This window comes from Neohortaea acidophila, assembly GCF_010093505.1.
Source record: "Neohortaea acidophila strain CBS 113389 unplaced genomic scaffold BDY17scaffold_13, whole genome shotgun sequence".
NCBI classification, from domain to species: domain Eukaryota; kingdom Fungi; phylum Ascomycota; class Dothideomycetes; order Mycosphaerellales; family Teratosphaeriaceae; genus Neohortaea; species Neohortaea acidophila.
The window spans coordinates 643,212-660,668 of record NW_022985522.1 but is presented as its reverse complement, the minus strand read 5'-3'; the positions used below and the strand labels follow the sequence as shown (position 1 = coordinate 660,668).

The 17,457-nt window shown below is 56.6% G+C and overlaps 9 protein-coding genes across 9 annotated transcripts; 5 read left to right on the top strand and 4 right to left on the bottom strand.

Annotated features, from left to right (window-relative positions):
• The first annotated feature begins 57 nt into the window (after positions 1-57).
• Positions 58-2,449, top strand: BDY17DRAFT_305954 (uncharacterized protein). The gene has a single exon (XM_033734956.1). The coding sequence runs from the start codon at positions 174-176 to the stop codon at positions 2,112-2,114; it is 1,941 nt and encodes a 646-aa protein (XP_033585432.1). The 5' UTR covers positions 58-173; the 3' UTR covers positions 2,115-2,449.
• BDY17DRAFT_287785 (uncharacterized protein) lies at positions 2,450-3,893 on the top strand. The gene is made up of 2 exons (XM_033732140.1): positions 2,450-2,854; positions 2,925-3,893. The coding sequence occupies exons 1-2, from the start codon at positions 2,539-2,541 to the stop codon at positions 3,824-3,826; spliced, it is 1,218 nt and encodes a 405-aa protein (XP_033585431.1). The 5' UTR covers positions 2,450-2,538; the 3' UTR covers positions 3,827-3,893.
• Position 3,894: 1 nt separating this feature from the next.
• Positions 3,895-5,125, bottom strand: BDY17DRAFT_305952 (uncharacterized protein). The gene has a single exon (XM_033734955.1). It carries the CDS (start codon positions 4,946-4,948, stop codon positions 3,944-3,946), a length of 1,005 nt encoding a protein of 334 aa, XP_033585430.1. The 5' UTR covers positions 4,949-5,125; the 3' UTR covers positions 3,895-3,943.
• A 186-nt stretch (positions 5,126-5,311) lies between these two features.
• BDY17DRAFT_305951 (norsolorinic acid reductase/dehydrogenase) lies at positions 5,312-6,745 on the top strand. Its single transcript, XM_033734954.1, has one exon. The coding sequence runs from the start codon at positions 5,408-5,410 to the stop codon at positions 6,587-6,589; it is 1,182 nt and encodes a 393-aa protein (XP_033585429.1). The 5' UTR covers positions 5,312-5,407; the 3' UTR covers positions 6,590-6,745.
• A 731-nt stretch (positions 6,746-7,476) lies between these two features.
• Positions 7,477-10,649, bottom strand: BDY17DRAFT_287781 (armadillo-type protein; the record flags this gene model as incomplete). The annotated part of the gene is made up of 2 exons (XM_033732139.1): positions 9,412-10,649; positions 7,477-9,372 (listed from the first exon to the last, which is right to left on the bottom strand). Exons 1-2 carry the CDS (start codon positions 10,498-10,500, stop codon positions 7,477-7,479), a joined length of 2,985 nt encoding a protein of 994 aa, XP_033585428.1. The 5' UTR covers positions 10,501-10,649.
• A 177-nt stretch (positions 10,650-10,826) lies between these two features.
• BDY17DRAFT_305949 (cyclin-domain-containing protein) lies at positions 10,827-12,628 on the top strand. Its single transcript, XM_033734953.1, has one exon. The coding sequence runs from the start codon at positions 11,067-11,069 to the stop codon at positions 12,312-12,314; it is 1,248 nt and encodes a 415-aa protein (XP_033585427.1). The 5' UTR covers positions 10,827-11,066; the 3' UTR covers positions 12,315-12,628.
• Positions 12,629-13,007: 379 nt separating this feature from the next.
• BDY17DRAFT_305947 (uncharacterized protein) lies at positions 13,008-14,225 on the top strand. Its single transcript, XM_033734952.1, has one exon. It carries the CDS (start codon positions 13,027-13,029, stop codon positions 13,783-13,785), a length of 759 nt encoding a protein of 252 aa, XP_033585426.1. The 5' UTR covers positions 13,008-13,026; the 3' UTR covers positions 13,786-14,225.
• Positions 14,226-14,253: 28 nt separating this feature from the next.
• BDY17DRAFT_305946 (uncharacterized protein) lies at positions 14,254-15,045 on the bottom strand. Its single transcript, XM_033734951.1, has one exon. It carries the CDS (start codon positions 14,898-14,900, stop codon positions 14,358-14,360), a length of 543 nt encoding a protein of 180 aa, XP_033585425.1. The 5' UTR covers positions 14,901-15,045; the 3' UTR covers positions 14,254-14,357.
• A 359-nt stretch (positions 15,046-15,404) lies between these two features.
• On the bottom strand, positions 15,405-17,367 carry BDY17DRAFT_305945 (uncharacterized protein). The gene is made up of 3 exons (XM_033734950.1): positions 17,114-17,367; positions 17,021-17,058; positions 15,405-16,956 (listed from the first exon to the last, which is right to left on the bottom strand). The coding sequence occupies exons 1-3, from the start codon at positions 17,318-17,320 to the stop codon at positions 15,459-15,461; spliced, it is 1,743 nt and encodes a 580-aa protein (XP_033585424.1). The 5' UTR covers positions 17,321-17,367; the 3' UTR covers positions 15,405-15,458.
• Between the last annotated feature and the right edge of the window lie 90 nt (positions 17,368-17,457).

Genomic DNA, 17,457 nt, shown 5'->3' with positions numbered 1-17,457 from the left:
CTGCGATTGACCTCATCAGGTACAGCTTCGACTTTCATGATCCATTATGACTCGTCACTTTCTCTCTTATTTCTTTATTCCCTGAGAAGCGTGTCTTTTTGTAGAGCTCTACGCAATCCTCTCCATTCCTCTCATCTCCCTACCCCTCGATAATATCCCCAAAATCGCCAACAATGTTCAAAAAGAAGCCAACCATCAAGCCCCTCGCCCCTCTACGCTCCTCCGACCGCCGCAAACTCGCCGACCAAATCATCCGCGACTTCCACCTCGAGCCCGACACCGTGCCAGAAGCAGCAGAAGAACAATCTGCAGAAGACAAAGCGGCAGCAACGAATGCCCGCACCGCCCTGCGCAACTCCCTCTTCCCCGACAACGTGCAATCCGCCCGCTTTACCACCACCCAAGGCGCGGACCTCAAGCAAGTTTCCGGCACAGTATACGTTGGCAGTCAGGATGGAGGTGAGGGGAGGATTCTGTGGTTTCAGATTGAGGGGCGGTTATATCCCTCCGTGTACACATTATGGAGGAATGCGGACATCATCCCGCTATTACACACCGCGCCGATCGCGATGCAGAAGCTGCAGGGGGGCGCGGATCTCATGACTCCAGGTCTGTTTGGCGGCCCGCCGTTTCCGGAGGCGGCGAAGAAGGGTTCTGTCGTGGCTGTGGCGAGCATAGAGCAGCCCTCCGTGCCGGTGGTGGTGGGCTGGTGTGAGATTGACGTTTCGACGCTTGGGAGCGTGCAAGGGACGAAAGGCCATGCGGTGAGGAATATGCATTGGTCTGGAGACGAGGCTTGGAATTTTGGAGTGACTGGACGGCCGGGTCAGGCGGCTCCTGAGCAGATTGACGGCTGGACAAAGGTGTTGGAGACGAGGGGTCTGGTTGAGAAGATACGGGGACTGGATCTTGGTGAGGAAGGTGATGAGGGGGGTGTTCCTCTAGCCAATTTGAATGGGATCGAACCGTCGAAAGAGCAGAGTCAGGGAGTGAACGAGGCCGGACAAGCGGAAGATGAGACGCAATCCCGAGAGCTGACGCAAAAAGAGATCGACGAGGCTTTCCGCAGCGCCTTCCTCTACGGCGTACATCATCACAAAACGTCGAACCCCGGCACCCCCAATTTCGGACTGGCCTTCCCGCTATCACAATCTTTCGTCATGTCCAATCTGGTTCTCCCCTTTCTACCTGCCTTCACGCCTGCAGAAGCACAACAACTACAGATCAAGAAGACGAGCTGGAAGAACATCAAGAAATTCGTCAAGTCCCTGGACAAGGAGAAGATTCTGAAGTCCAAGGAAAAGGACGGGCACGAAACGGTCATCCTCGACATTGATTTCGACGATGCAGCGATCCTGAACTTCAAACCTTACCGACTACCCAAGAAGGAAACCGCGGCAGGTACGGCTCAAGGGCGGGGCGAAAAGGCAACAGAGCAAGCGGATGCAGGCGACGATTCCATCGGCCAGCAATTGAAGCTAGTCTCATTCTTCAAGCCGACGACTAAACTCCAACCCCTCTTCACAACCACCACAAAGCAACTCCTAACACCCCCGGAAGTCCGCGAAATCGTAACAGCCTACATCGAGTCCGAAGCGCTGGTGCAAGAAAACAACAAGCGCCTCGTCAAACTCAACCCCACCCTCGCCAACAACGTGTTTGACGGCACAGGGAACCTCGACAAAGAAGTCATCGCCAAGGGCTCCGTGCCGCGCGACGCCCTAATCGACCGCGTGCTCCACGGCATGGCGCCCTCCTACGCCATCATCCGCAACGGCGACGACTCCAACGCCACAAAAGCGAAAAGCGGCTCCCCGCCGAAAATCCACATCGCCCTCGAAACACGCTCCGGCAACAAAACGGTGACCAAAGTGTCTGGATTGGAAGCGTACTTTGTCAACCCGAAGTTGCTGGCCGACGAGTTGCGCAAGGTGTGCGCGGGCAGCACGAGCGTGGAGGCGTTGGCGGGCGCGGCGAAGAAGAATGAGCGGCCGGTGGAGGAGGTGATGATTCAGGGGCCGCAGGGGGAGGCGGTGCTGAAGGCTCTGGCGAAGAGGGGCGTTGATAGGCGGTGGGTGGAGATGGTGGATAAGACGAAGGGGAAGAAGAGGTGATGGACTTGATTCCTGACGGCCTAGAGAATGTAGAGATGTGTCGTGCTTGACCATTCGGGTTGTCCTCCGTACTCTTGTTCCGATGGACATGGTGAACTTTGTTCCGACCTCACGTCAACGTCAACATGACGAAGAAGTGCCCTTTAAAACAAAGCACACTCCTGTCTCCATCTCTCACATGCTTGCCTCACCGAAATCAATATGTATTTGCACAAGACATGCCCGAGTCAACTCCCGAACGCTGCGTCGGCAGTGGAGCCCTTCCAATTGCCGAAAAGCTGGGCCCTGCGACTTCACCTGCTTGGAGGGGCGGCGAGACAGAATGATGCATGTGGAGAATGAACAAAATATTGGCATAGAAGCATTGCCACGTTCTGAGTAAAACCATCTCTTCTCCATCAACTCCCCTCGTCACATCTCAACCATGTCCACCGCACCACGCAGCCCGCCCTTCCGAGCAGAGCATATCGGCTCCCTCCTGCGGCCCGATCATCTCGTGCAGCATCGCTACGCAGTCGCCGATGGATCGAAAAGTGCAGACTCCCTGGTGCCGGTTGAGCAGGAGTCTATCAAGGAGATTGTGAAGCTACAGCAGGAATGCGGGATTCACAGTCTCACGAATGGCGAACATTCGAGGCACCAGTTCTGGGGCACTTTTATGGAGACGTTGAACGGCATGGAAGAGATCAATCTGCGAGATTCGGGGTATGACCAGAGCATTTTCCGACAGTATGCGCCAGGTAAGGCATATCACCGCACATCAATCACATGCCAAAAGTCGAGTCGCAAACATTGACAATCCATCACCAGACGTCAAATCCTTCATGCACGCCAAAACAATTCCCAACGCCGTGACCGTCGCAACCGGCAAAATCTCCCACACAGGCGTCTCCACTTTCCTCCCGGAGCTGAAATATATGCAATCCATCCTGCCCCGCGACCAGTGGCCTAACATCAAACTCACTCTCACCAGTCCGTCGTGGTACCATTTCCGCTACGCCCCCGGGCGCGCCTACACCGAAGGCGTGTACGCCAATGACGACGAGTACTTCGCCGACCTGGCGAAAGCGTACCAAACAGAACTCAAAATCCTGTACGACGCGGGCCTGCGCAACGGGCAAGTCGACGACCCGAACCTGGCGTACTTTTGCAGCGAAGCGATGTTAGAGGGCTGGAAAGCCGATCCCCAGAACCACCAGACGGCCGACGAGCAGTTCGATGCGTACATGCGCTTCTACAACGCCTGCTTCCAGCGGCCGGCGGACTTCCATTTGGGCATTCACCTGTGTCGCGGGAATTACCTGGGCTCGAAGCATTTTAGCGAGGGGGCGTATGATCGGATTGCCACGAAGCTGTTTAACGATTTGAACGTTTCGACGTACTATTTGGAGTATGACACGCCGCGCGCGGGGGGGTTTGAGCCGTTGAAGCACTTGCCCAAGGAGAAGAATGTGGTGCTGGGCGTGGTGACGTCCAAGTTCCCGGAGTTGGAGGATCAGCGGGAGATGGTGGAGCGAGTGTACAAGGCGGCGGATTATGTGGCGGAGGGCGATGGGTCGAGTCGGGAAGAGGCGTTGCAGAGGCTGTGTGTGAGTCCGCAGTGTGGGTTTGCGTCGCATGCGGAGGGGAATGCGTTGCAGAGGAAGGATATGAGGAACAAGTTGAAGTTGGTGAGGGCGATTGCGGATGAGGTGTGGCCGGGCCAGCCGTGAGAGGTGCGCGGATACAAAAGTACTTTGATTGTCCAACAGGTATTGTACATGGAGGCAACAAGTAACCAACATTAAATCACCACATAGATCAACACACGCACCAGATTGAGCCGAGCATCACCCCTTTGTACCCTTCATGGCGCCAAAATGCTCAAGAGTCGTCGCTTCGCCCCCGGTAGTCCAAGCATCGGGATGATTAGCGCGCTCCTCCTTCAACACCTTGATATAATCCTCTCGAATCTTCTTGATGTCCTTGTACAACACCGGCTTTCCCGCACGCACATCCCAATACAGCTCTTCGGCGGCGAACAATACATTCTTCAGCCCATCTCGCGTCTGCCGAAGGCGATTCGGCAACCCTTGGCCCTTCATCAACGCCAAACTTCCGGCAATGACCGTCGCCACTGCTCCGAGAATGGCGATAGTGATGTGAGTGTCAACGTGCGGCAAGGCGCCGAGGATGATGAAGACGGCGGAGATCATGAGCTGCACGATGAGCAGGGCGTACGTTGCGTAGTCGAACGCGCGGAACTGGCGGCTCTTCTTGCGCTCGTCGTCTTGGATTTGGGCGTACAGGCCGTCGGGGAGGAGGACGCTGTTGAGGGCTTGGAAGGGGTTGGCGGGGATGCCGAGGCCCATGAGACTGCAGAAGTCTTCCACGCTGAGCGGGGTGAGGTTCTGCGCGAGGCGCTCGCCGGCGGGATCGAGGTCTTGGATCGTGAGGCCGTGGTGGTAGGTGGTTGTACCGTGGCCTGCGGTCTCTCTCACGCCTTCTCTGGGCGAGGAGGGCGTGGAGTGAGTGGACGGTGCGTGCTTGGGAAGTCCACTTGGGGGGTTCTGGTGCGCCGCATGTTGCGCGGGAAGTGCAGGGTGTTGTTTCTCAAGATCATGATCTTGGTATTGGGCAGGTAGATGGTAGCTGCTGATCGGGGGAGAATGATGAGCGGACGAGGCGTCGGTTTCGTTCAAGGCCCGCTCGAACTGCCTGTCGCCATAGTTCTCTTCCTCTACCCCTCTCTTCTCCAGGTCAGCATCTGCATCTCCGGAACGCCGTCGGGAGCCATACACGCTCCCTCGAAAGGAACGAAGGCTCTCGGTCAGCGTCTTGGGCAATTCGTGCATGCTCGGCCAGCCTTGCGTCCAAGATGGGGTAAGATGATGCTAAGGATACGAATATGAATGGTCTGCACGGCGGAGGAAGAGGAGGGAAGGAGAGCGACGACATGATCACGCCAGCCAGCTGCCTGCAGGCAGAGCTGAGTTCCATCCCAGCCACTCGGCGGTATCTCGTGTTGGGCGTGATGGAGATGCATCGCCGGAGCTCGCGCCTCAAACTCTAAATTTATTTGACAGGCGGGGAATTTACGAATGCGGTTAGTGCGGATGCGCCCATGATGTGGCGGCAGGTGCGGGCGGGCTTAGCCGTCGGAGTTAAGCATTGGGTGATGCAATTTACGTCACTCCTGGAAAATCACGTAGATGGACCCTCGAGGTACTTATATAAACACGTTCCTGACGCAACCCTTACCCCATTCATCCAACTCATCATCTTTCCAACTACTCTCGTCTCAACCCGCAATCATGTCCATCTTCAAGACCGTCGACAAACCCCCCAGCCTGTTGGGCTACCACCGCCTCCTCTCCCCCACCGCGGGCGTGCGAGTATCGCCACTATGCCTCGGCGCCATGAACTTCGGCACCAATTGGGAGTCCTTCACCGGCGAGTGCAGCAAGGAGACCGCCTTCGCCATCCTCGACTACTTCTACGAGCAGGGCGGCAACTTCATCGACACCGCCAACAACTACCAAGGCGAGCAGTCCGAGCAATGGCTCGGCGAGTGGATCAAGGCGCGCGGCAACCGCGATGAGCTCGTCCTCGCCACCAAGTTCACCACCGGCTACCGCACCATCGGTGCGCACGAGAAGATCAAGTCCAACTTCTCCGGCAACCACGCCAAGAGCCTCAAGCTCTCCGTCGAAGCCAGTCTCAAGAAGCTCGGCACCGACTACATCGACCTGCTCTGGCTGCACTGGTGGGACTTCTCCACCAGCATCCCCGAGCTCATGAACAGCCTGCACCACCTTGTCGCCGCCGGTAAGGTCCTCTACCTCGGCATCTCCGACACCCCGGCCTGGGTGGTCGTCAAGTGCAACGACTACGCTCGCTTCCACGGCCTCACCCAGTTCTGCGTCTACCAGGGCAAATGGTCGGCCGCCGAGCGCGACTTCGAAAGAGATATCCTCCCCATGGTGCACGAGGAGGGCATGGGCCTGTGCCCGTGGGGCGCTCTCGGCCAGGGCAAGCTCAAGTCGCGCGAGGCCTTCAAGAACCGCACAGAAGGCCGCGCCGTCGGCTCCGAGCAGCCCGAGCACTTCGCCCGCATCGCCGGCGTGATGGAGGACATTGCCAAAACAAAAGGCAAAGACATCCCCGTCACGAGCATCGCGCTCGCATACGTCATGCACAAAGCGCCGTACGTCTTCCCCATCGTCGGCGGCCGCAAAATCGAGCATCTCAAGGGCAACATCGAGGCGCTGAGCATCTCGCTGTCGGACGACGAGATCGACAAGATCGACGCCGCCGAGCCCTTCGATCTCGGCTTCCCCATGAACTTCTTGTTTGAGTTCACGGGCGGCAAGTACAAGACGAGCGCCACGGCCGAGGATGTCGGGCTCACCACTGTCAACACTGCTTTGGAGAGCGTGCCGAAGCCGAAGCCCATTACGCCGGGCCAGGGGCAGAGGAAGATTCACTCATCATAATTGGGAAAGAATAAAAGAAATAGTATACTATAGATAGTACATCTGGAAAACGTTCAGGTCTATGCTGCAAACTTCGATTCTCGAAAGACCAGTCGCAGAGTGTGAATTCTAATCGTCGAGTCTGATGTTCAAAAGCCTCAATATACTCACGTTGCAGACCTTGTCCACGTTACAGCCTCAATGTCCACGTTACAGCCTCAATGTCCATGTTACGAACCTCAATATCTACGTTACGAGCTCGAATGTCCCCGTTACCAACCCTCGACTCCAAGTTATGCAAAGTGTCGATACCATACTAAAACCTCGACTCTAGGTTACAGACCTGAAGCCCAAGTTACGGACCTTCAGTACTGAGTTACAGATCGCAATCCTGAGCTACAGACCTCAATCCTGAGTCAACGGACCTCGAGCCCGAGTCATCAATCTCAAGCCCAAGTTATCGATGCGGATTTACAAGTTATACAAGAGAAGCAGCCAGAGTCCAATTCCAACAAGCCTGACGGCTGCTCAATTGCTACGTTAGGTAGTCTTGCTAGTTCAATGCCAATCAGGCCAACCTCCCGATTCCTGGAGTATGTCATTTCTCAATAATAGCGTGCTCTCCAACGAGCGGATACAGCAACGATCGCAGCCTCGTCAAGGGCAAGATCCAAAAAGAAAGGGTAGCAACACCTCTCCGGGATCAGCCGCGCGCCATCATACCAGATCGTGGAGGATGCAGGACGGTCGGCGGGCCATCACAACACCATATTCTCCGCCATGTCCGCCGCCGCCCTTTCCGCCTCCAACCTTGCAGCCTCGGCTCTCTGCGCCTCGGCTCTCTGCGCCTCCGCCCACGCCGCCGACTTGACCAAAATGTTGTGAATGCGATCATACTCCAAACTATACTAAAGCCCATCCATCTGGCGCACAGCAGTCTTAACGCGCTCGCGAACATCCAATTCCGGATCGTTGGCGAGCCCGCGAATCGCATTCTCAATCCCGCACGACCGCAGCTCCTTGACGCGCAGCTGCGCCGTCGTGCGGTCGCCCTCGTCCTCCACCCACGTGAGCGAATTCACGGCCCAGACGGAGATGACGCGCACGCGCTTGTCCGGGTGGTTGAAGTGCGGGAGCCAGTGGGCGAGGAGGTGCTTTTGCGCCATGAGGAGTTGCTTGTGCGTGGGCGAGGCGTTGGCGATGTGCGTGAGGACGTGGACGGTGGAGAGGATGAGCTCGGTGGATTGGTAGAGGGGTTTGGTGGGTTGGGGGAGGGGGGCGCCGCGGAAGAGGAGGGGCGAGGGGGCGGTGATGGGGGCGAGTTTGTCGTTTAGCAGGCTGAACAGTTTGTCTTGCCCGATGGCGCGGAGGAGGTGCTCGAACATGAAGGCGCAGTCTTCGCCGTGCAGGAGGTTGCGCACGAAATCGAGTGCTTGCTCTTGTACGGCGATGTCGTCTTGTTTCGCTTGCAGCACGGGGTTGTACTCCTTCTCCCGCACTGACGCGAGATATCGCGCCGAGTTGAATTCGGGTACGCTCGGGACGAAGGCGTCATCGGGTGAGCGATGCAGGGTTGAGCGGAGTTGGGAAGCTTGGTAGTGAATTCCGGCCGCTTCGTCGTACATGACTTCTCCATCCTCGTCTTCATCTTCTTCCTCCTCGTCCCCCTCGTCCAGCGCTTCATCTTCGTCCGCCTGCTCGTCAATGTCCATATTTGTGTTGGGGTTCAGCAGGTCAACCTGCTCTCCTGCGGCGTTGGGTGTGCTAAACCCTCCTCCCGCCACACTGACGCCTCCCATGCTGAAACTTGCGGGATCGGCAACGGCGCTGCCCTGCTCGCCTTGGATGGCACCCACTAACCAGCCGACGCCCAACTCGTCCAGACACTGAATTTTGACGTCTTTAGGACTGTTCTGCACCAAGTGTTTCAGAGCCCACAGGCTCGCCAATCTCAGCCCCATCTCCGATTGTCGCGCGTGCTCGGTGAGTGTTTTGATAACGCCGGCGGCAAGGAGGTCATCGCGCATGGGGCTGAAATCGAGCAGCAAATTACAGCACACGTCCGTCGCGGCGAGTTGTACTTCTGGTTTGGTGTGTTGGAGGAGTTCGAAGATGGGCTTGGCGATGCCGGCGTCGATCAAACTGGTACGCAGCAAGCTTACGCTTCTACTGATACACTTCGCTGCGAGACACGCCGCTTGGATCACGGTGGGCCCGTTTCCGTCCTTGGTGGAGAACTGTTGCAGAGGCTTACTCCTGCCCTCAATGGCCGCGGTGACCTCGGGCGTGAATGGCTTCAGGGAATCAATGATGCAGCTGACCACGCCCGCCTCCACAATCACCTTCTTATGGATGTCTTCCCGACTCGCCAGAGCCGCCAAGGCCTGGAGAGCGCTTGCTCGCATTCGCATGGTGTGGTAAATTTCCGCAGGCAAGCCTCTGATCCCCAGCTTGCACGATTCCGGTAGATCTGCTTCGTCCGGTCCGGGGGGGTGTGCGACCCACATCGGTCTCGCGGGTGTGATGGTATCAAAGCTCTGCTTCAAAATCGGACAGATGCGTTTGATCGCACCCGCCTCTACAGCCGCATTTTGCAGGATCTTACTGTCTTCGATTAATATAGCGAGGGCGTCGCACGCATCGCCCTGCACCTCCCTGCTCTCGGTGTCTGATGTCGGTAACGACGCCGCCATGGTTCGCTCCTCGGGTGTCGTGCCTTGGATTAGCTGAACAGCAAGGGGAATGGCCAACGTGGCTAGCTGCCTCTCCCGTTCTCGATGCCGATGAGTAGACTCGGGTCGACTCTTCGTACTGCTGTACTCTTCATCGATAGCTTGGTTCACCTGCGCCAATAAGAGTAGGGCGGCGATCCGATTTCGACCGGAGAGCGATCTGGCAAGCACAATGAGCCAGCCAATCACCGCATTCGCATAGCTCGCATCCCTGCCGGCTTGGGCACCGTCGTAGGATGAGTCTCGCTCGTGCTCTTGCGGCAAGCTGCCCAAGACGGGGAAGGCGGGAGAGAAGGAGACGGTTTTGTAGACGGGCACATGCAGCTGCGGTAGCGATGAGTTGGCTGGATTGGACTCGGCCCATGCTGTTTGAAAAAGGTCTCGTATGGGGCTGGAGTGGATGAACGACTGCATGCGGAAGATGGACCCGGTGGTGATGCCGATGATAGCGGCTAAAATATAAGGGATGGTGGTGTTTGGCGGGGCCGGGGAGAGGTGTGACGAGAGCGGGCGGTGGTAATCGACATGCCGATTAGCGATCGCACTGGCTGCAAGCAGACGCGCTAGAGTCTCGAGGAGATGCTTGGCAAGCGTGTCTTTGACTTCGTCTTGATCCGCCAGGTGAACTATGATGTCCGCCGCCAGTTTCTGCTGCTCCTTGCACGCAGTGTTGAGCAATGCGCTCTTGAGCAGAGACGGCAATAGGTCTTCCTCGAGCGCTGTTGGTTCGAAGGGAAGCCGGTTTATGAGCGCAGCAGAGCGGGCGAGATGTTGCAACGCCTTCAACGTGGCCGTCACGAGGCGAGGGGGTTCATCCTCTGCCACGATCTGTGCCAGAGCATTTCCAGCGCCCGCAGCAAGAAGAGGTTGCACGAATGGTGAACCGCCATTTGCCAGAATTCCCAGAATCACTGTAGCCTGCAGTCGGACCTCATACTCGGCAGTCCAAGCGGGTGGAGCAGTCTGTAGCGGACCGCCCGATAATGAACCATTTGTACTCCTCTTCTTGCCAGCGGCTTTTGTTGGGGCAGTCAGAATGGGCACGAGAATATCGGCCACACCCCTCTTGATGGCGAGCTCTTTCCTTTGGTCATGGCCGATGAGCCCGTTCTTCAGCTGCTTCAGACTAGCAATATGTGCATCGAGGCTGGTAGGATGGCGGATGGATTCGAGGAGCTCGGGCGACGGGCCTTGAACCATGTTTCATGAATCGATGAGGGCTAGACGGGGCGTGGAGAAGGCTGAACGATCTGTCAAGGCGGTCAAACTTGCATGCGTCAGCATCGTCCAGTCCATATGGAGGAGGGGCGTGGTGGTGAAGGGCAACGATGACCCGGGGAAGAGCGAACTGCTTGTCTGACGTTCACGCACTTAACCCTAACATGTGCCCAACCCTAAACAGATGCCAAGCTCCAAGCTGACATAATCCGACGAGGGTCACGGATCGGCTCGCGGGCGGAAAGCGACTCGGAAAGAAGGCCGCCTCCACGTGGGCTGCTTTCGTGTCGTCAATCCACCGCCGCTGCAGCCTCATCTTCCTCTCGACTTCCTCTGCTTCCCTGAGCGCCACACGTTCATTCCTCGTACGCCTCACCCTCCCCACACTCTCTTGCTCCCCGTAAGCTTCGGCGTATATCGCCTCTACCCCATCCTCCCCCTCTCCTCGCGCTGCGGATCATGTACCACGGGTCGATAAAGCAGGAAACTTCGGGCGTCACACTTCTCGACACGCAACACCACGACTTCTTCCATCGACCACACTCTTCATGTCCACCCTGACCTCCTCCTCCTCTCCTTCCACCTCTCCGCGCTCATCCTTCCACATCCAGCGCTCCTCCGCCTCCTACTCCGCTCCTTCCCCGGCCTCGACCGGCCCTTCGCCAAAAACGTGGTGGCCAATCTCCGCAGGCTCCCCCTCTCCGCGACGCGCCTTCAATGCGCGGTCCGCCCTCTCGTCCTCCACCACGTCTTCCCTCGCCGGTGCCAAGGCGCCAAGAGAGCGTTACGTCGAGTCGTCTTCGGAGGAGAAGGGTTCGCGATACGTGGATGCAGGCACACAGTACAGCCCTGACGGCTATCCTCCTACCTACAGCCACCAGGGGAATCCTGCATCGCGCGTCACAGTCCTGCAGGACTCGACAACTACCCTCGATTCGCCGTCGACAAGCAAGAAGCGGAAGGAGGTCGATCCTCCACACTCAATGAGCACATCCGCCACCTCCTCCACTGCCTCATCGGGTCGCCCAGCATCCCCAAGTGAGCCGGAAGTTCGACGAGATCCTTCTGCCCCACAAAGCGGCGTACTACAATCTTCATCCACAGGTCCAGCTCCCACAGAGCTCCAAGAAGCTCGCTCGACCCATGGCCACTCCTCCAACCCCAAACGCTCTAAGCCGGAGCCCGGCAATACCAAGGTCATGCCGCTCCTATACCAGAACTGCAACGCGAAAGAGCTTGGCCAGCTGATAGCAAACATGCTGATGGAATTACTGCGGCTAAACGATCGCATACCGTTGCGCGACGGTCGTCTCACTCGCTTCCACTCTCGCGCTCCCCCGGGCATAAGCGTGAGCGACTACTTACAACGTCTCATCCACCACGCCACCCTCTCCCCTCCCATCCTGCTGAGCATGGTGTACTACATTGATAAGCTCTGTCAAGTCTACCCCATCTTCACCATCAACTCCCTCACCGTCCATCGCTTCCTCATCACCGCTGCCACCGTGGCTGCCAAAGGTTTAAGCGACTCCTTCTGGACTAATCCTACGTACGCAAAGATTGGCGGTATTCCAGTGACGGAGTTGGCAACACTCGAACTCGATTTTCTGGAAAAGGTGCAATGGAAGATTGTACCGAGGCCGGAGGTGTTGGAGGACTATTATCGGAGTTTGGTGGAGCGGACAGAGGGTTACATGTTGGAGGGAGACGACGGAGACTCCCGGCATCCGAGTTTGGAGGGAAGTGAGGAGGGGGAGAAGAATGGGGACGAGCAGATGACGGATGAGCCGACTTGAGGAGGACTCGTCATCAGAGAGGAATGAAGTCATGTTTCAATCTGCAAATGCTCTCAGGCTACCCAAGCAGATGATGCTGAAGAACGAAGCTGGGATGGTGCTGTCGCTCTGGCGCTTGCGAGAGCATGTTACGGCGCGTTGAGATGGTCCTTGATGCTCCAGGAGCGGTTCTGCTTCTCATCGAAGAGTATAGGGCCGAAGTACGCTCTTCGACTCTTTAGCATGAGGACCATACTCATCAACACTCATCGATAGACATACATCACTGTAGGAAATGGGAAACGCGAAGTGTGCAGAGAAATCAAGAATTCACAATCTATTCAAGCTAAGCGATACAGTTGATGCGATGCGATGCCCATCCCTTGCGCCGAAAACAAAGACCCATGCTCGCCGAGATACAAAGAATGTGCTGCGATGTGCAGTCTCTTCCTCAATTCCCCAGCGCAATAACGCCGTACATCTTCTTCGTACATCTTCTCTTCCATCTTCATTTCTCTTCAACATTGCATTCTCCTCATCACATAGCCCAGTGCGTCAGCGCCCGAGTCGACTCATCAACAATCCGCACCGCATTCCACCTCGTCTTGTAATTCACGTACGTCACCGCGCGAATCGTGGTCGTCAAGCGGTCAGAGTAGCCAAACCCGACAGGGTGCTCTCCGTCCTTCTTCAACATCTTGCGATCCGGCGTGACCAGGCCGAGCGCACACGCATGAATCACCGCGCCCGCCATCCACGTATCGGTGTGCTTGCCGAACTTCTCCGTGCCTTCGGGGGGATCCCATGCCGGCGTGCCCGCTTGCCATCCCTTGCCGTCGGTGCTGGAGCACCCGAAATCGCCAATGACGATGCGAGGGTAATAGCTGGCGGACGGTCCGTTGGCGGCGGGATTGGAGGAGAGGAAGATGTTCTCGGTCTTGATGTCGAGATGGTAAATGGTGTTCCACTTCTCGGTTGGGCGGGGGGCTTTGGGGTTAATGAGTGCATTCTCGATGCCTTCGTGGAGGTATGCGAGGCCGTTGGCCATACCTTGCAGGACGTGCCAGAGGAAGGACTCCGGGATGCGATTGCCCCTGTCTTGGTACTTTCTCGCAACGTAATCGGCGACGTTGCCTTTGTCGCAGTACTCGAGGAGCATAGCGACGTGCGAACCTTGCGGGCCCCACAGGGCGTCTTTCAAGCGGTTGAGGTTCGGGTTGTTGGACGAGGTGATGCGAGTGAGCACGCGGATCTCGAGTTTCGCGCGCGTCACCGTGCCTGCGTTCTTCATCTTGATGCGCTTCTCGACAAACACCTTGCCCGCTCGGTTCTTCACGATCTTGACCGCGTCGCTCATCCCGCCGTGCTCGAGGTTGTGGACGAGCTGGTACCCTGGGTAGACCTCTGTTGGATCGAAGCTGGGGATTTTGGGCTTTTGGGCTCTGATGTCGCTGTGACGGCCATTGTAGGTGAATGGCTTCACGCGTCGTAGCTGCCGCTTTGGAGGCGCTGATGGTGGAGCTGGAGCTGATGCTTTGTGGCGCTTCGACGATTCGTGCTTTGCATGATGATTGTGCGATGGCGCGGGAGCTCCGTACTGTTTCTCGTACTCCTCACGGCTCCGCTTGTTCGAATGATTGTCCTGAGCGGTGCTTTTGATAGAAGCTCGACGGAAGCGCTGGAGCAGACCCGAGTTGTCACCGGTTGAAGGTGCATGATGTGTGGGGGTGCCGGCATTGGATTGGCGACGTGAAAGCAGCCCTTTGGAGAGGCCGTGACCTGCATCAGCGTTAGACGGACGACGAACAACCGCTGCCTTGGAGTTTGGTTGATACGAGCTAGCGTTGGAAGAACGACGTTCAACCTGTGCATTGGAGCGCGGGTAGCCAGAGGCAGCGTACGTTTCTTCACGATCAGGCTGGTACTGCGACGGGCCAGCCGCAGCTGATCCTCGACGACTCACCTCTTTCTTTGCAGCGGAAGGACGCACCTGCACCAAACGCCCGTTGACCTCGCGGACTTCGTGCGAAGGACGCGCAAAAAGCGAGCTGAGGCAACGCCCTGCTAACCTGGGGGTGATTGTCGCACGGCGAGCGAGCTGGTTGTTCGGCTCGTGGTTGACAGGGGCATATGATCCCACACCGTTGAGGCCATTCGATTGACGCTGACTGTGGCCGGCGTTTGAGGCGCGACGTGAGTCTTGGTGGTGTGAGGGTTGATGTGGTCCGGCTTCAATGAGGCGAGCGTTTGACGGATGATGGCTGTTGCCGGCGCTCGAAGCGCGACGAGAGACTTGTGAGGGCTCGTAGTCGCCAGCAGCGAGTGATCCGAGAGTAACAATTCGAGCATTTGATGGAAGAGATCCGATAGCAACGATGCGGGCATTTGATGGAAGATGAATGTGACCGGTATGGGAGGCGCGACGCGAAGATTGGTGTTGCGACGGCTCATGATGCGAGGCTTGACGCTGCGAAGGCTCATGCTGCGACTCTTGTTGAAGCGAACCTTGACGACGCGCAGCCTGCTGCCGCTCACGATGCCACACTCGAAGGCGAAAGTCTGGAGTCTGCAAGTCGAGGTGATCAGACACTTCGCGTTGGGCGACATGGTGGCTCACGCCTTGGGAGTGGTGCGAGCCTTGCCGCTGGAGCACGTTAGCGTAGCCTCGTGCATGATAATCTGGCGGATCGGCACCGACTGATGAGCGACGACGACCGTAGCCGCTGGCCATGATGGAATGATTTTTCAGTTGATGCTAGGGGTTTGAGGTGTTTGGGGAAAGGGGAAAGGGGGGTTTGACTTGGTCGAGTGCGGTGGACAGGAGGCGTTCCAATCGCTTCAACAAGCTTCAAGACGGTATGCCTTGTTGCAAGTTGAAGAGATGATGGGACGGTCTGCCAACCGACTGTGAGGACCAGGTGGGGAGGGAAGAGCAGAGGATGATCGCAAGTGGCCAACATTAATACCATTCACCGCTCCAAGAATAGATTGAACTGGCCCTGGTGAAGGTGCCTAGCAACACAATGAAACCTTCACAATGGCCATTGTGTGAATGGAAGAAGACAATGCGAATTCACAGCAAAGAAAGGTGAACAGCACCCACAAAGACTTGGGATAAACAAAGGAACTGTGACATTGGGATCTGTCAGCTCTCTAGCAAAGTCTCTAGTACTCATACCATCTCTCGTGTAGGTCTCGTAAGTCTTGCTCGGGCAGCCGGAGGTACTTCGTCATGTCCGCCTCCGGCAAGTATTCCTTCTTCGTCTTGCCATTGCCAAAATATGCGAAGCGATTTTCCGGTCGGTAATACGTATACTCGAAGTCCTCCCAGCGAGGCTCGGCCCTGACGAGTCTGACGTGTGCAGCGCTACCCGGCCAGTGTCCATGGATACGTGCGCCAGCTACGCCGCCGTTGGACCAAGAGCTGCAATTCCGGCTAAGGTTCATTCGAGGGAAATAAGTGTCGCAATACTCGAGGAACTCGTCTGCTGCTTTTTGAGAGGGAGTTATGGTCTTGATGCCCTGCGAGGAGATCTTGCGCAGTATCTTCGCCACGTAGGTCAGGACCATCTCCACCGTCGAGACTAGTGTTCCAGTATTGCCGGACTGATTTGGACCCAGTGCGAATGCCAGGTTGGGAAAGTGCGGTGTCGTCATGCCGATATATGTGTAGGGGAAGCCATATGCGCTGTGTTCGCCCGGCTTCCAGTCTCGGGAGAGATCGTAAGAGCCAGAGACAATGGGGTATGCCGGAGCGAAGTCTGTATTGGCACCCGTAGAACAGATGATCGCCTCCACAGGTCGATGGACGCCATCCATCGTGACAATGCCGTCCTCAGTAAATCGCTCTATCGGAGTTTGGATAAATGTCAGATTCGGCTTGGACAATGCTTCAAGATAACCCGGTCCCGGAGTGAGCCGTCTACAGAGCGGCGGAAAGTCGGGTATTAGATCGTCTAGTAGCTCGGGATGTTCGAGTCGATTCTTCATCAGCTCAATGAAGTTTCCTCTCATCTTCTGACTGGCTTCGGTGTCGGCCAGTTGTGCATCGTAGTTTCGCCAGAATCCTTCTTCCCGCTCTTTTCGAAACTTGAGATAGCTCTCCGGATCTTTGAACTCCTCCAGTTGCTCCTTGGAGAAAGTGATGGGCTTGTCCTGGCGAGGTGGGCCTGCGCCAAAATTACCCGCAATCCAGGTACGGCTTCGAGCGTAGTGGTCGACATGGGCAGCGACCTTACGGACCTCGGGCGTCACTTGAAGGCCAGACGCGCCGTTTCCGATCGTCGCAATACGTTTACCTTTCGGGTCGAAAGACGGATCCCAATTCGATGAGTGCATGAGTTTGCCCTTGTACAGCTCGATGCCAGGATAATCGGGAAGTTTCCACGCATTGAATAATCCATGGCAGGTGACGAGGAAATCGAACTTCGCACTCGACTTTTCGTTCGAGTCGCTCGTGATGGTGTCTATCCGCCACTTCGCTTCGTCAGGCTCCCAATACGCACCCATTACTTTCGTATTGAATCGGATCTTTGAGTAGACATCGTACTTGCGGGCGACGTCTTGCCAGTACTTTAGAATCTCGGGCCCTTGCGCGTACTCCTCACTCCACTGCGTGTTTGGAGAGAAGGTTGATTGGTAAGTGTGCGCCGCAACGTCGCATCTGTGGAACAGGATCAGTTCATAACACTCGAGCCAAGAGGCTGAACAGTAGTCCGAAGACATACCTCACTCCAGGGTAGATGTTCTCAAACCAGGTGCCACCCTGAAACCACGTTAGCAAACATACCACACTGCATCCACGTGCTCCTAAATCATACGACATCCGCATTCTTCTCAAGAATCGTAACCTGAATCCCGGGCACTTTTGCAGGCAAAAGAATCCCAGCCGTGATACCCGACAACCCAGCTCCAATGACAGCGACTTTGAGTTGCCGAATCTCATCAATTGGTTTGTCCTCGAGCTCCAGAGTCGTAGGGTACGGGTAGAACAAGCCATTAGCATGGCCGTTCACACTCGCGGCCATCGTCGCGGATCGAACGAATCGTTGCTGGTTTGCAAGGAATAGATGTGTGATGAGTGAGGAATACTCGGGTACTTGATAAAGTGCCGTCTGTACTTGCCCCCTCGGGAGTGAAAAGTGGAGTCGTCGTAGAGCTGCGC

Excerpts from the sequence above, each read along its gene's own strand:
- BDY17DRAFT_305954 (XM_033734956.1), top strand. The coding sequence starts at position 174 with ATGTTCAAAAAGAAGCCAACCATCAAGCCCCTCGCCCCTCTACGCTCC.
- BDY17DRAFT_287785 (XM_033732140.1), top strand. The coding sequence starts at position 2,539 with ATGTCCACCGCACCACGCAGCCCGCCCTTCCGAGCAGAGCATATCGGC. Across the intron at positions 2,855-2,924 it reads TTTCCGACAGTATGCGCCAG|ACGTCAAATCCTTCATGCAC; the intron begins GTAAGGCATATC and ends ATCCATCACCAG.
- BDY17DRAFT_305952 (XM_033734955.1), bottom strand. The coding sequence starts at position 4,948 with ATGCACGAATTGCCCAAGACGCTGACCGAGAGCCTTCGTTCCTTTCGA.
- BDY17DRAFT_305951 (XM_033734954.1), top strand. The coding sequence starts at position 5,408 with ATGTCCATCTTCAAGACCGTCGACAAACCCCCCAGCCTGTTGGGCTAC.
- BDY17DRAFT_305949 (XM_033734953.1), top strand. The coding sequence starts at position 11,067 with ATGTCCACCCTGACCTCCTCCTCCTCTCCTTCCACCTCTCCGCGCTCA.
- BDY17DRAFT_305947 (XM_033734952.1), top strand. The coding sequence starts at position 13,027 with ATGAATCACCGCGCCCGCCATCCACGTATCGGTGTGCTTGCCGAACTT.
- BDY17DRAFT_305946 (XM_033734951.1), bottom strand. The coding sequence starts at position 14,900 with ATGTCGCCCAACGCGAAGTGTCTGATCACCTCGACTTGCAGACTCCAG.
- BDY17DRAFT_305945 (XM_033734950.1), bottom strand. The coding sequence starts at position 17,320 with ATGGCCGCGAGTGTGAACGGCCATGCTAATGGCTTGTTCTACCCGTAC. Across the intron at positions 17,059-17,113 it reads TTGAGAAGAATGCGGATGTC|GGTGGCACCTGGTTTGAGAA; the intron begins GTATGATTTAGG and ends ACGTGGTTTCAG. Across the intron at positions 16,957-17,020 it reads AACATCTACCCTGGAGTGAG|ATGCGACGTTGCGGCGCACA; the intron begins GTATGTCTTCGG and ends CCTGTTCCACAG.